The 17500-nt window shown below is 37.7% G+C and overlaps 1 protein-coding gene and 1 pseudogene across 2 annotated transcripts in view; both read left to right on the top strand.

Moving 5' to 3' along the window:
- Positions 1–17500, top strand: part of LOC136826035 (organic cation/carnitine transporter 2-like) — a 99362-nt gene that overhangs the window by 13597 nt on the left and 68265 nt on the right. The window contains exon 2 of one of the 2 annotated variants that reach the window (XM_067082906.1): positions 5664–5794. In XM_067082906.1, coding sequence (XP_066939007.1) covers positions 5664–5794 — 131 coding nt within the window. Of the gene's footprint in view, positions 1–5663; positions 5989–17500 lie in introns of both variants that reach the window. The other variant, XM_067082907.1, reaches the window with a different exon arrangement.
- LOC136826387 (5S ribosomal RNA) lies at positions 13731–13849 on the top strand (annotated as a pseudogene).

The raw sequence follows: 17500 nt of genomic DNA, 5'->3' as shown, positions 1-17500 counted from the left end.
CATACTGATTTTAAAAAATTCGTGAAGATACGTCGCTAATATCGAGTTAACGAAATGGGAACAATCGCATTATCGTAGTACTAACAATTGTTTCCGTAGGCAGATCGCACTTCATCCATCCTGTCATTTCATATTGGGGAAAATCCTTCAAATCTTATCAAGGTTTCCGGAGAAGGATCTTAAATATCCATCGCCAAGTAATTCAGTGACAAGCATAAAAATAAAATTGTTCTGACATAAGATACGCTTTCTGGTAAGAAAATCTTGCTGGGCTGAGCCAAAGTTTGATTGTCAATCGTTTCGTAATGCACAAAGATGATAAGCAGTTTGGTACTGTGTAATATAAAGAGAATAAATAACTTATATACTGGATAATAGTACGTCTATTTTCATGACCATTTTTCTTCTTTTTGTCGACTTGTCAAACCATAAGTCTCTCTCTCTCTCTCTCTCTCTCTCTCTCTCTCTCTCTCTCTCTCTCTCTCTCTCTCTCTCTCTCTCTCTCGATTGAACTGTTCATCGGTGGTCCAGGTTAGAATCCTTGGCGGAGCAGAAGCAGTTATCTTATGTGATTCTCTTTGGGAGTAAGTTATTCCCAAGGCATTGTGAATATTAAACGATGCTTGTGGCTTGATATTTGTGAATATGAAAAGTCACGCGTGTGCAAATGACAAAAAATTGTGTATGTTTATACCTATCTGCATATACAGATGAATTTTTGTCACTCGCACACACACATATACATTCACGCTTGAATATATATATATATATATATATATATGTGTGTGTGTGTGTGTGTGTGTGTGTATATGTATAATATATAAATATACATTATGTATATGTATATATACACATTATATACATTATATACACATATACTGTATATATAATGTATATATAAATATATGCATTATATATATTATGCGTATATGTATATATATATATATACATATTATATATATGTGTGTGCTTGCTTCTGTGTGTATGAACTATTGTCGCAATACATCTTGACATTTTTGATATTCGCAGATAATAAGCCACAAATATCGTTTAATATCTATTAAACTTTACTTCGGGAATACCTTACACCCAAGGGTAATTATGATTAATAAGTGCTTCGTCACCCGTGGGATCTGAACGGCTGCCTGTTATAGAAACGACGATGCACAGTGACTTTGACCACAGAGCCGGTTCGAATCCCATTGATGATTAAGCACTTATCATTCATAATTACCCTTTGGTATAAGCTACTCTTGAAGTAAACTTAACTGAATATTATTTGGATATATATATATATATATATATATATATATATATATATATATATATATATATATTTAACATATACATATACACATATATATATACACACACACACATATATATATATATGTGTGTGTGTATATGTATATGTTAAATGGCTCTATCCCCAGGTCCAATAAGGCCATCTTTTATTGCTGCATCTGTTTTAAGAACAGAATCAATCATCTTACTTTTCCTAAGACGTCTCTGGTAGCAGTGCAGCGGCTCAACCTGGGTCAGCAGATTCCTTCCCCCTCGTCGACTCCTCTCCCTGAACCTGTTCTTAAACAAAGACCCACTGGAATTGAACACTGAAGTACAAAACTAGACTTTATTTGCAAATTTAACGAAAGTGATTCAGCAAAAGCTGTGATCCAGAAATGGAGTGAATTCCACCCCCTACAAATGGAAATCATCACTAGAGGAAATTCTGGTACACAAAATATTATTCTAAACTAACACCCTGGTCGCCAAATAAAGTAATAAGGTCATAATTATTCTAGGCCACGATAAATGTCATATAGTACGGTAAAGAGTAAACATCACTCCCAAATATTCGTCCTCTCAGGACGAAACCAGAACTCCTGTTGAAAGAAACATATCAATAAATTAAAACCTGAAATGGTGTTAAAACCCATGAATATTCAAAACAGAAAAATGCACAACGAAAATGGAACAGGAAATTGCATAAGGGAGACATAGCGAGGTTTCACAGCAGCACTACTAGGTCTTTCCAAAAACAACGTCTGTAAAAAGATAAGAGTTCATGATTCATGGTACTCACTTTCTATGGCGACAAGTAACAGATTTTCCAGTGGCGATTTTCCAACACTTCACCACTAACCAAAACAGACCCAGTCCCTTAAAGAAGTCCCCCTGCAAGAGTCTATCCTCCGGTTCATATACTATTTGTGAGTGCAACACACATACGCACTCACACAGTCATCTCTTCCGGAAATGTGACGACCTCGGGTCAATGTTCGATCACGCTGTCTCCATGGACTTAACTCATGATTAAACAGCTCTCTGTATCCAGCTGAGGAAACTTCCACTGTCAACACAAATGCACCTGCAGCAGAAGCGCCACTGACAGGTCAGCACACAGTTCTTCTAAAGTCACCCAAGGCTTAATATATATGTATATGTATCATGTCTGTTATATATATATATATATATATATAATCTATGTATATAGATTGTTTATATACATAATGTATATACAACACGAACACCAGAATGATGTATAAAATTCTTCCAGCTCCAACCTGTCACTCCTGGGAACTTTTTTCTTCTGTAGCCTAGTTCAGACGGAAAAAGTCGTTTTATTCCAACCACATGATCCTGCTGGGATACGTCTTGAGATCTTGACAGTTCCCAAATAATGTAACGTAGTTCTGACGCGCATCGCATTACAATCTACAAGTTCAGTAAAGATTGACAGATAGCCAAAAATCCACTTCAGAAGGCTGGCTACCTGCTGGTCAGCCTTCCTCGCCGTGGCTCTCTGTTTCGACTTAATTGACTGATACGCATTGATACCCAGTGTTAGGACAGGGGGAAAACTGGTCTGTCATCTGCGCATTTCTTCAGTCATTGACATACATTGCTGTAGTGCAGGCATGTCTGTACAAAGGTCTTGATTGACCATCTGTGCAGGTCTAGAATGTAGGTCTATTGTGGGTTTAGAGTCCAGCTAAGAGAAGTTATTCTTGGCTTCTGAGCTCCTACGCTGGTCCGCTGGTATAGTGGTTAGTGTCGTAGCATGCAACTCAGATGTCGGTGGTTTGGGTCTCCCCAGGGTGATGAAAAATCACTGGCTTTATAATGATCAGTTACTGCTGCAGTGTGGGGTCTGCTGCGGTGGGAGGTTGAAACCAACGTTCTTTGGAAGCTTGAATTTCAAGTGAATGGCCCCTTTGGTGGGCTTGTTCCATGTGAATAGGTTTCGTTTATTGAAATATAATAATAATAATAATAATAATAATAATAATAATAATAATAATAATAATAATAATGGTAGTTATCCACTTCACCTAATAGATGTCATCTCGTCATCAAGGTCACTTTCGTCAAAAAGTTTTCCGCGTCATTTCCTCTTACATAAATTTTTAAGAATGAATGTTATTTTGGATACATGAATAAATATCACTGGACAAATGGACAAGCAGCAGTTGTTAGTTAAGTCGGTCGATGTCATTCATGAAGAAATTTTAGCTGGGGTAAAATGCCAAATTAGATATTGTTTAGACGTGATTCATATGTGGATATTTGCAGCGTCCCTTCGGCCCATAGCTACAACCCTTTCATTCCTTTTACTGTACCTCCATTCATATTATCTTTCTCTCTGTCTCGCTATCTATCCTCTCTAACAAATACTTCGTAGTGTAACTGAGAGGCTTTCCTCCTGTTACACCTTTCAAATCTACCTACTCTCAATTGCCCTTTCAGCGCTGAATGACCTCAGAAGTCCCAGTGCTTGGCCTTTGACCTAACCTCTATATTCCATTCCATATGTGGATACCGATCAGGATTTGTGAGGATTTTTCTCCCCTCGGAGGATTAGGTAACTAAAACAAATACTTGCAATGGCTACATGATGATAACGAGAGGATATTACCTAGACTCTACAGATACAGTATCTGAAAACTTGCCAAGGTCAGGTACAGTTCTGTGCCCGAGATAGTTTGCGCTGTCTACTGCTGGTCTTAATTCCTCTTATGTATTCACCTATTAAAAATAATCTGCATTATATCTAGAAGCCTACTTACCAACAAGTAAAAGAGATTAAAAGATTGACAAGCTAGGTTTGATACGGATAAGCATGCAAGGTCTGTTGCACGCAGCTGCCGTTTTGTCTGTGGTTGTAAATGATTAAGCCTCGTGTAGATAGACTCCAGGGTCCGCAGGCCAAGGTTCTATGAATATCTCACACGCCAAAGTCACTTAAGTCAGTGTATTTTTGGACGGCATTTGTAAGTTTTGTACTGTTTTCTGGTTGGCTGGTATTCCTTTAGCGATACGAGATAATACTACTTTTTTATGCGCAGTGGTTTAATGTAGATTATATATATATATATATATATATATATATATATATATATATATATATATATATATATATATATATATATATATATATGTGTGTGTGTGTGTGTGTGTGTGTGTGTGTGTGTGTGTGTGTAGGCTATGTACGTGTGCATGTATAGATATATCATAAGATGACGATGGGAAACTTCAGCATTCACGATACTCGTTTATTTGCGACCTGAAGATTGGCATTGTCATCAGGGTATCGGGCACCTTACTAGATCCATCTTTCTAGGAAAGAGACCTCTGCAGTTCGTTTTGTACAGAAAAAACAAACACAACAATTAGCAGAGTGATTTCAAAACTGTATCTCATTCCCCAGATACCCATTCATTAAGTACGAGTCCCTTTATCGAAATTGTTACCTAACATCAACAACAATTCAAGTGTCGTAGCATTATTGTTGCATAATAGCCAATTCCCCCCAACAAAACCTCCTCTAAACAACCCCCACAACCCCATGGCACTTTTCCTTTCCCGTTGTAATAGTAAATCGTATATACCACCTCAGTCAGGGCATTATCGTTTTGTTGTATTTTTGGATTTTATTTTTTGCTTACATATACATTTGTGTAATTTATTAATTTTATTCTGTATTGTATATATAAATATTTTTTCTTTTATTCGAATCTCTGCTTATACATCATCACGAAGGCTATTTGGGTTCATGACGGATAATATCAGGATGGGTATTTGGGTTTATGACAAATAATATCAGGAAAAGTATTTGGGTTCATGACAAATAATATCGGGAAGGGTATTTGGGTTCATGACAAATAATATCAGGAAGGGTATTTGGGTTCTGACAAATAATATCAGGAAGGGTATTTGGGTTCATGACAAATAATATCAGGTAGGCTATTTGGGTTCATGACAAAAAATATCAGGAAGCTATTTGGGTTCATGACAAAAAGTATCAGGAAGCTATTTGGGTTCATGACAAATAGCAAGAGGGCTATCTGGGTTCATGACAGATAATATAATGAAGCTATTGGGGTTCATGGCAAATAATATCAGGGAGACTATTTGGGTTAATGAATTTGGGTTCATGACAAGTAGCAAGAGGGCTATTTGGGTTCATGACAATATCTGCACTACTTGAGTATTTCGACGTGATTTATTCCTAAATAATACATGAATTCCTCCATTGTTTTCGGTCCACTTTATGAGAGTGATTGTTCTACATTCTGTGCTGCCAAGAAGCGAGTTCCGTAGTTGTTGCACCCTTGACATTCGCCTCACTACAATAACAATTCGTTTTATCTGTCACACAGGTTGACGTTGCTAGGAGAGGAATCGTCCCAGAGTCGCTGTCCGTGACGACGGTCGAAGTTACATCATTGTTTGATCATCGTTTCAGTTCACTCTGTCGGCACAGACGGCTGTTGAGCTCCGAGGGAAAACGGTAAGCAGTCAGTCCTGAACTCCGTTGGTGCCGTTGTAACAAGCGTAATTGTTTTGCCCACTGTACGATAACTTCTGCCGTGGCGTACGAGCGTTTTGCGTGGATCCTTGAAGCAAATCATTTGGCTTCTGTCATTGAGCCCAGCCGGCAGTACCTCTTCGTGTTACTTGGGATCAGTCTTCACAGCAGGTGTGGTATGTTGATTTTGCTAAGGATTTCGTTTTCCAAAACTATTCTAAAAGAATGCCGACTGTAATTGGTATTTAATTCATTAGTGATACACGAGAGACTTTCAAGTTTTTTATGTAACATATATGTATATATATAATGTATATATATATACAGTACACATATATATACACATCTATACAGTACACACACACACACATATATATATATATATATATATATATATATATATATATATATATATATGTATATACATATATATACATACATATATATATGTATATATATTATATAATATATATATATATATATATGTATTATATATATATATATTTATATATATATATATATATATATATATATATATTTATAATACATATATATATTATATATATATATATATATATATATATATATATATATATATATATATATATATATATAGTTTTTATGTACGTTTATCGGTTTGTGTGCATGTAATTATGTTCATATTTAGAGTTTACCGTATATTAGTTTAATATGCTACGCAACACTTTACTTACTACTTGCATCGTTATATAATAAATTTGTGGCCCAGAATTTGAACTGTTTCAGTGGACATATATACTAGTATGACCTGGCTTTAGTTGAACACGATGTCTAGATTCTTGTTAATGACTTGAAACGCATTTTTCAAAGCTTACAACGGGATTTAGAGGGAATCGAGACGAAACGGTATATATAAAGTAATATTTATCAGTAGATCAGGTCCTGAGACTAAAGTAGGTCTGGGTAGGGTTGTTACGGAAAGGGGGGATGACTTCTAGAACCTTGGGGAACGCATCTGGCCGAAATTAGCGTCACCCTGAGGCAAAGGTACATTGATCAGGTAAAGGGCCTCGGGGGAAAATCAAGTTTTTTTTTTTATATCAGACTTTGGTTGGCCTACCCTGTGGAGAGCTTTTCAATGCTGACATCTGCAGGGCATAACGGACAAGTCCCAAAAGAGTTCATATTGAGTTCCGCAGGTACTGGTTTTACTTTAATGCTTAAACTGATGATTTTCAATGAACGATCCTGGCCAGCTTTGGCGTAAATAAGAAATTTGACCAGATAGATAGAGCGCTATGCACCAGCCAAGTTAACAAGGATGTAAACTCATTGTTTAGAATCTTCGGGCTTCACTGGAAAACAAAATGAAAATTAATAGCCGATTCTCATAGGTAATTGATGGGGGAGGGACGTGATTTATAGTCATTGTTAGTGGACGCAGATAACAAGAAAATCGCGTATCTGCCCGAAGGCTCCAATTGGAGAGGTACGAAAAACACTAATGTGGTTCAACTGGACAGATATTATTATTAATCAGAAGATGAACAACCCTATTCATATGGAACAAGCCCACCACAGGGGCCACTGACTTGAAATTCAAGCTTCTAAAGGATATTAAGGTGTTCATTAGGAAGAAGTAAATTGCCGTATTTTTGCCTAAGAGTGGATTCACATGAAGGTCATACATAGTCTTTGAGTATGATGGAAATATATATATATATTTTTTGGACTTATTGAGGGCTGGTTTCATCGAAAGTGATTCCGCGTGAACAAGAAGTTAAAAACCACCACCGCCCCTCTGGAAAAGAAATAGTTAAGCATTTCTCTCGTCCTCATCACATTGCGATTGTAAACCTGCTCTTAATCTGTTGTATCCACCATTACTTTGCCATTAGCTGTACCCTTGAGCTCCGTAGGCGGGTAGTGCTGCCAGTGCACCTCGCGTGGTTCGCTGTAGGCATTATTTGAGGTTCTTTAAAGCGTCCTATCGGCCCTTAGCTACAACCCCTTTCATTCCGTTTACTTTACCCCTGTTCATATTCTCTTTCTCCCACATTACTTTATACCTTTTCCCAACTAGTGTTTCGTAAATGCAACTGCGAGGTTTTCTTCCCGTTACACCTTTCAGACCTTTTTATTCTCAGTTTCCTTTTAGCGCTGAATGGCCTCATAGGTTCCAGCGGTTGGCCTTTGGCCTAGCTTTTATGTTTCATGTTCCTATACCCTTGAGGGTAGACAAATATCAACAGGCGTCCCTCTCCCTGTTAACGTGTCGCGCTAAGCGTCCAAACAGTTTATAGATAATTCAGGCAGTTGCTCTAGGGATTATGTAGACTGGTATTTGTCAATATTTTTTTTTCCCATAGAAAATGTTAGTGTTGTTTTTCTTAGAATCGATGGCGAACGGAAATCAACGAATTATTGCCGTAAAAGAAAGAAGTACTGTATGCTTATTACAATACGAACAGGCTCCTTTCCCATTACTGTATCCAGTATTCCTAAAACTTCCCAAAAAGCTGATTATTTGCCCTAATTCGGGTATCTCTGTCATTTTTTCCTTGTGATCAGTACACGCTTAGACAAAGGCAACTCTACTTGAACAATAGTTATCTTGTATAAGACCTTTAAGATCTAAAATGTCATCCTATACTGAACGTTTACTGAGCACGTATTGAGTATAAGGCAAAACTTACAAAGATACGAATAAGCGCAAATAATGAGCTTTTTGGGGAGTTTTATGAATACTGGATAACTGGAAATGAGCCTGTTGGTATTGTAATACATTGGAAGATTACTTGCTTGATCAGTCCTTTCAGGCGCCCGATTTGGTAGTGGCCCGTGACTTCGTTGTTTGTAGTCTGTGGTGTTAGCATGACTTCTGTGCTTGCAAAGAAAATAGTGCAGAATGCAAGGCAAGATAGATTTTATTCTAGTTATTTGTTCTCCCATGTATGGGAAAAAGTAACTTCGGCCCCCAACAGCCTCTTGCTGTCTGACCCCATCTCTTTTCTCCTCCAACCATTGTCCATCACATTTACCCCCGAATAGTCGTACGAATCAGGTGCATTCATTTACCCCATCTTCCTGGTTGCCATTTACCCTCATTGCTTCATTCTTGCTCACATTTGCCTTAAAATTTCAATTTTTTCAAACATTTTCAGACTGTTGCTAGTTAATATCTCCTTACAATCCCCAATCAGTATTTCACACTCCATTCACGATTCATTTTCTCATCCCACGACTTTCACCTACGTCTACTCTCTTTTCTTGAACTTTTTGCGTCACTCCATCCACGAAGACTTTTAGCAGTCATAGACATAATACGCCCTTTGGTCAGACCCACTTTTACAATCGACCATTAACTTTCTTCCTGCACATCCTGACACGTGCTTCACTTTCATCGGAAAAGCTTTTCATTGCTCGTAATGATTTATCTTTTATATCATACATTCTTGCCTTTTATTGTTTCTGTATAAACTATTTCCAAGTCCTTTAATACCACATACAATTTTTTCTTTATCCTTGGAAACTTCCTCAATGACAGTATGACAGTGATAGCATATATTTGGTCCACACAACCTCCTGTTTTTCCACTTATCAATCCTCCTGTCACTTGTTTCACTCTGTCAGTCTAAATCCCACCATACCCCTTCCCCGCCATGCTGAGTGATTTTTATGCCTCTATACTTCTTACAGTCGCCTTTATCACCTTTACCACCTTTACCTCTCTACAAACAGCTTTCATCTCACCCATTCCATCAGGGCCTTTGTCACATCCAGACAGTACAAACCCTACTCTGCCACTCAGTTACACCGTCACTACAGTAACACCGCATCTCACTTGCAATATATATATATATATATATATATATATATATATATATATATATATATATATATATATATATATATATATATATATATATGAGATATTTTCTGTTAAAACAGAAATCCATCTGATAATAGGAGCCCATAAAAACGCCAAAAGATAGAAAGCTATTGCTATATTTCAGAGACCAAACTGTCTCCCTCTACAGGCAAGTATATGAATGAAGTAAGGACTAGAGACAGGCGGTATTTATACCGAGAAATCCAGAGGTCGCCCGTTACGTCACTCAAGTTGATGATAGCTTCTTAATCTTAATCGCTGCTTGGAAGATTTTATCTATAATATCTGGGTCCCACGATCCTTTTGATAGATTCTTCGTATTTCTTTGTTGGATCACGGCTGATTCCATCATCTGGCTTTTGAACCGATAATTGCCGCTATGAATTATACGAGACGCATTCCAGTTTATCCTGTGGTTATGGTTATTTATATGGTTAAAAATAGCCGAGCTCCGTTGGCCATACCGTACTGACCTTTTATGTTGTATTAATCTCTCGGGGAGATTAATGCAACATATATATATATATATATATATATATATATATATATATATATATATATACTGTATATATATATATACTGTATATATATATATATATATATATATATATATATATATATTTAATATATATATATATATATATATATATTTTTTTTTTTAATATATATATATTTTTTAATATATATATATATATATATATATTTAATATATATATATATATATATATATATATATATAGACAGTATATAATGTGTGCTAGAGTACACACACACATATATATATATATATACAGTATATATTATATACGTATATATATGAAACTGTGAGATCTGTTGCCTTCTTGGTTACCCATAAGAGGTGTAATTTCCTACTTTTGGGTGGGGGACTCAGAAGGGTACATTCCATTACAAGCCCTTTGCGCTCCTCTTAATCTACGCAGTGAATTAAGATCTTGGTAGTAAGTCATCTTTGGCAGTTGGAACCAGAGCTAAATGGCGCCAGACAAGAGTTTTTTGTCCTTCTGTATGCTAATATAAAAATTATTAAAACTTTTACAGCAGAATTCAACTCGGTGTAATAGGACATTCTCTGTACTTTGGTAGACAAGAGCATGTACTACGGCCTAAACCTATTGCCTGTGGTGCCTGTGTGTGTGTGTGTGTGTGTGTGTGTGTGTGTTTGAGAGAAAGTGTGTCGGGCAGGAGGGGTGGAGGCGGGGAAATTGATTTTGGGGGTCCTAGTGCGCATCCAATTTCAAAGCGCTATCTTCAGAACTGTCAAATTATTCTATGCAAAAAATGTAGAAATAAACAAGAACGATAATTATGAAGAATTACCATGAAGGTACCCCGAGTTTGCAGAGTTGTAGTGATAACGATCAAACATTGTAATTTTTATGATTCCACTCCAAGGTTTGGTGAAAATTATATTTAATTATGCACCTTAGCAGGAAAACAACCGAGTATACATGTGACTGAACTGCAGGAACACCAAGACTATTCATTGGCCGACCTTGCTGCATGACATTGCACAGCTATCCGTGAGCTTAATATTCTTAATGATTGTTCGACAATTCTGGGCGATACCGTCGAATTCAAACTTTCTATTCCACAGCACGGGAGAAATGCATCATTTGAAGCACCAGAAAGTTATTTGTTGTCCGTAATGTCAACATAATTGATGGTGTTAGTACCAAATGCTTCAGATCCCTTTTTCCACCTTTATTGGAATTCTGTTCTCGGTCAAAGTATTGGGAACCAAGTGAGCCTGTTTTTTTTTTTTTATAAGATTGGTTAAAGCAGTGGATTCTATTTTCTACAGGGATAGTTATGATTTAGACATTAGCAGGAAGGTAGCCTCTTTGCTCATATTTCATGGGTTGTATTTCTACAGGCCCTTAGTGCCTGCACATCAAAGACTAGTCAGTACAGAACTCAGTTTTCATATTCTGTTGAGGTACCACTTTCTGTCACACTGCCCAGTACTAGATGTCTTTCATTTCTTTGACTGTTTAGCATTGGAGTGGTCTCACTGGCAGTATTATTTATGCTGATATGCTTAAATATAAAAGAATTTGTAATCCTCCTCTAAGTTGTCTGGGTTGTATTGGCGTATTGGCATGTGTCAATGTGTATGTACAATTATCCATTTATTATCATCTCCGCTTGTCCTTTTCCGGTTTCTTTAGTATGGTCATTCTAATTTTGTGGAGGTTGCTTTGGAAGTCGATTGCTGTTAGGCCTTTAATATGAAATGTTTGCAAATTTTGATTAATGGTGAAAATTAAAATGAAGAGATTCTGTCGGAACTCCCAGAACTTGCAAACAAATGAAGGTTTAACTCTGAACTTGTTCATGATGGTGGAGAATACCTTCAAGGGGCAAGCTAGCTTGTTGCCCGGGACAAAAAGCTCTATTAAGCCCTGTCCACACTAGCAGGCACTGTCCGACCGGCAAACACTGTTCCCATAACCCGTTCCACTATACTGACCGCCGAGTATGGAGCCAGAACGATGCGATTGTCTGGTAACACTGCTTCAGAAGCTAGAGAAAATATAAACAGCTGGAAGTGTCCAACGGGCATGCACGCTAGTGTGGACAGGCCATTACTGAACTGTAATATTAGTGCTGCAGCGAGGGGTGGAAAGTATAGCATACTTCCCTTAGGTTTTATAGCCATTTCTGTTCACTCCAGTGACACGAAGAGTATATGATGGTATGTGAGAGTTTTAGAGCAAGGAACTCTAAATTTGAAGGGCAAGTACTCCATTTTGTAATAAAACTGTAAGAAGTTCAGTTAAACTCCTTGAGTTCAATGATAACTGAAGGTAATGGATAGATATTTTCTGCGGTGGTAAGAGTGATGCCGAGGGTGCAGCCTAGCTTAGATTTCGTGACAAAAACTTAAAACTTTCATTGGATGGGAATAAAAAAACATGAGTGCACAGTTTAGTGTCATGCAATATTTACATCTGCTCAGAAAACATTACCAGAATCTCCTCGTTGATTTGTGCTGCCAGATGTATTAGGGGCCTCACTCCCTTGTTCCCTAATTCTCACGTACTTTCTCTGTAGCTGTCCTTTTGAGAGGTAAATCGTTATGAAATACTGCTGCACCAGCATGCTGACAACTTTATTTTCATATGTACTTGCTGCACCGTAAAAGTTCAAAGTCCATCCATTTGATGAAGGCACATTGTTAATGAAAAGCAAGAACAAACCCAGTCGAGATCATAACTTGCACCTTATTTCGATTGCAGTGCTTGTGCTTACCCACGGTTTTTTCACTGCTAGATTTCATTACAAAATGCTACTAGTAACTTCAGGACATTGGAGATGTCCTTTTCCTGCACCTCCTCTTATTGGATGATAATGTTAGTTGCTCAAAAGCCTAGCAACAGGCACGGCCAGTTCAAAAGCCTAGCAACAGGTATGGCCAGTTCAAAAGCCTAGCAACAGGCATGGCCAGTCCAAAAGCCCAGCAACAGGCACGGCCAGTTCAGAAGCCTAGCAACAGGTGCGGCCAGTTCAAAAGCCTAGCAACAGGCGCGGCCAGTTCAACAGGCACGGCCAGTTCAACAGGCGCAGCCAGTTCAGAAGCCTAGCAACAGGCACAACCAGTTCAGAAGCCTAGCAACAGGCACGGCTAGTTCAGAAGCCTAGCAACAGGCACGGCTAGTTCAGAAGCCTAGCAACAGGCGTGGCCAGTTCAAAAGCCTAGCAACAGGTGTGGCCAGTTCAGAAGCCTAGCAAGAGGCACGACCAGTTCAGAAGCCTAGCAACAGGCGCAGCCAGTTCAAAAGTCTGGCAACAGGCACAGGTGCTGGCAGTTCAAAAGCCTAGCAACAGGCACAGCCAGTTTCAAAGCCTAGCAACAGGCGTGGCCAGTTCAAAAGCCTAGCAACAGGCGCAGCCAATTCAAAAGCCTAGCAACAGGTGCGGCCAGTGATGATAAAAAAATAAACGGCCCCCAAATATAACCATTAACCTTTAGAACAGATAGAAATTTCTTGCCCCAGATGCTCCAAGAGTCCACTACAACTATATGCCAACGGTCATACCATGTTGAAAGCACCGTTTCTCGTCCGATCAGCCAAGTTGTGCAACGTTGGGTCTGGTGAGTACTTGGATGGGTGACCACCTGGGAACACCAGATGCTGTTGGCATTTACTTTCTTCTGTGTAGGGGGATAGTGCCATCAGTGCACCTCATGCTGTGCACTATAGGCATTGCTTAAGGTTCTTTGCAGCATGCATTAAACCCCTAGCTGCAACCCCTTTGGTTCCTTTTGTCGTACCTCTTTCATATTCTCTTTCGTCCATCTTACTCTCCTCAACCCTCTCCTAACAATTGATTCACATTGTAACTGCTTTGAGGTTTTCCTCCTGGTACGCCGTCCAGACTTTTAATGTCAATTTCCGTTTCAGCGCTGAATGACCTCATAGGTCCCAGTGCTTGGCCTTTGGCATAAATTCTATGTTCAAGTTAATTCAGTTCACTACAACTATACCGATAAAACACTGAAGAATTCCATTCAGTGTGTTATCAGGTTAGGATGGAATTTGAATTCGAGCAAACATCTGTGCGAAGAAGTCAGCGCTGTGTAATGTTCATAGTACCTTGTTACATTCAGCCTGAAGGTGGGCCAGTATTGGTGTGATTCAAGATTCGATCTGTTGTTTACGAAAAATGTCTCATTTCTTGAAGGTCAAAATCAGGAGAAGAAAACTGCATATGATCATTTCAACTTTGAAGTATGCAGGAATTTCTGATAAAATTGTCAGATCTCTCAGACTTGATAGTGTGTCATTGAATTTCTGTAAGCAACAAGATTTCCCAGCCTTACTGGTGCACTATGGTATCCAGTCATGTTGCAATTAGAATAACATCAAAAACTTCTTAGCTATGTGAACACGTGTCATCGTCAGAACTTCATGAGGCTTGAAAAAAGATAGATATCACGATAGAATTGCTATTCATTACCTGTATGCTGCTTTACCACCATTCAGTGAAGCATTATCGTATAACTGAATATAGTCTGAGCTCAAGTTCTGCTGCTCAAGTTGACTGGAAATTCATGTAGAGAAACACTGACTGATTTCTAATAGAATAGAATATACAGAATTTAGGCCTATGAGGTCATTCAGCGCTGAAAGGGAAATAGACAGTAAGAAGGTTTGAAAGGTGTAACAGCAGGAAAACCTCAAAGCAGTTGCACTATGAAGAAACTGTTAGAGGATGGACAGTCATATGGAAGAAAGAGAACATGAACGGAGGAGGAATATAGAATTTCTAAAGCTGGAGCACAGATTGCAAGAAATGGCGACAATCCACGTCAACATTAAGGAAATATTATTTCACACCTTAACCCGAGGCCTCGTAAAGGTACTGTATTCATAGGAAATGGAAATTGTTATGGTGGCAGTTGTGACCCGTTGATGGCCACCTGACATTTCGGCAATTCGCGACGTAACAGCATATAAATATCATAGACGCATCAAATGTGCAATCATAACACATAGGCGTTTGTTTGCTGAAACGTAACAAAGGCTCACAAGCGATCCGGATATATCAGATGGCACGAGCAATATGGGATGGTATCAAATTCTTTTGCCTTCGTTTCGTGATAACAAGGCACGAACTTTATGCGGCAGAAGAATGAGTGTAGCCTACATTTCGATTACAACACATTCACAGCTGCAATCTCACGCAACTCTCGGCCGCACGAACGTAAGCACATTTCATTGAGTTTTTCCAGGAAACTTTAGTGGTGGCTTGCAAGAAATCAAGAGTATCTTCTCCCATATTGGTTCCGTAGTTACTAAATCAGTGATGAAACTCCTGCGAAGGAGGATCGATTTATGACATTTAAAGTTACGAAGCCAAGACAGTGAAAAGAGGGAGTTAGAGTAGTTGGACAGCAAGATAAAGGGATCCTGAAAATAGAGATGAAGTAGAAGTGTATGAATGTGACATTGAGGGAAGGCCCCACAGTGGCACTAAGAAGTAGAAGTTTGAAGAAAGGAAGCGGTTATAGAGGTACTGTAAAAGGATTATAATTGGGTGCAGGTCACTAGCATCGTATCCACCCACCCACAGACTGTGCTATTCAGTTTTTTAACTATAAGATCTCTGTTCTTTAGAAATATGTATTAATTTTTTGAAAGAGGGAGACAGAGGGAAATTTAAAGCTAAAAATGGCGCAATTTACCATAAAAAAGGATTAGAGCTGTGAAGCTTTCAAAGTTCACTGGATCAACCAGGGCCGACCTCAGGCTCTATGGATATGGGAATTGGTCATATGTACATGTCTTTATATAGAACTGTATGCAAGTTAGGGTAAGCGACCCACGATTTTACGTTTAGGCATAAGTAAGCACAAACGTCATGCAAACCACAGAGTTTTTTGAGGGAAGTAAGGAAAAGAATGCAAGATTAGGCATATAGGCACCCCATGCTTTTATGCTCAGGCTTAAGTAACCATTAATATTGTGGATCACAAAGTTTTATTTTATACTTTTTAGTGCATTTTGAAATAGAAGCGTGGTTTAAAATTTTTTTAATTAGTTTTACATGTGATTTTTTATAAATAGTTTTACATGTGATCTGTTAGTGTTTGACAGTTGAATAAGCACTGCTTCCATCACCAAGTGTCTGAACCAGTGGCTGAGCCCCATCCTCGCTAGCTCTCACGGTCGTTATGAAAGTGTACGAATCTACAGTCCCGACACTGCATGTTTCACACTTATGAAAACATAATCACGTGGCCGGTGTTTCTACATACTACACAATGATAAAGCTGCAGTAGCATTTAATTACAAAAAAAGTTTTAATATTGCATTGTCACCAGCTTTGAACATGTACACCAAATCTGGGCGAAATCTGTTCGGTAGAAGTGGGTGAAAAATCGGTTGCAAGTTTTGACCCAAACAGAGACAGGCAGACAAACAAACAGACAGACAGACAGAGAAATCAAGTTAAATAAAAGCGTGTAAAAAGTGACCACTAAATTCTACATTGCATGTATACACACATATATGTGTGTATACATGTCTCCTTAAAATAAATTAACGTATATTATATATATGTATATACATATATCTGTATATATCTGTATATATATATATATATGTATATACATTGTATATATATGTGTATATATGTACATATATATATATATATATATATATATATATATATATATATATATATATATATAAATATATAACATATATAATATATGCTATATATATATATATATTTATATATATAATATATATTTATAATATATATTATATATATATATATAATATATATTTATGATATATATTATATATGTATATAATATATATTTATATATATATATATAAATATATATATATATATATATATATATATATATATATATATATATATATATGTGTGTGTGTGTGTGTTACTGGCAATGTGTGAAAACTGGTATTTTATAGAATGGCTAGGTAATGTATACAGTGCCATAAATTGGCCATTAAAGTATGAAATACTAAATATTTCATACATTTCCTAGGCATTCTATACAATGCCAAAAGGAAGACCGGCAGAGTATAGAATACTGTAGTCTCGTTAGTGGTGCCTGGGTTTGCCGCCACAGAGACTGGCCAGTGCAGTCGAAATCGATTCTGGAAGTACAGGCCAAAAAATGAAAATAAACTCTGACAAAAAATTCCCTCCTGCATGTTTGGGAGACACTGTGCAAGTGTCCTATCCCTTACATCAACAGTGGACGCGGTGACTCACGCAACCTGTTGGAAGGCGTTATGAATGTGGCAGAAGACGGT

Source organism: Macrobrachium rosenbergii, chromosome 40 (genome assembly GCF_040412425.1).
Source record: "Macrobrachium rosenbergii isolate ZJJX-2024 chromosome 40, ASM4041242v1, whole genome shotgun sequence".
Classification (NCBI taxonomy): Eukaryota; Metazoa; Arthropoda; class Malacostraca; order Decapoda; family Palaemonidae; genus Macrobrachium; species Macrobrachium rosenbergii.
The sequence above is the reverse complement of the archived record's forward strand: the minus strand, read 5'-3'. Positions and strand labels throughout refer to the sequence as shown.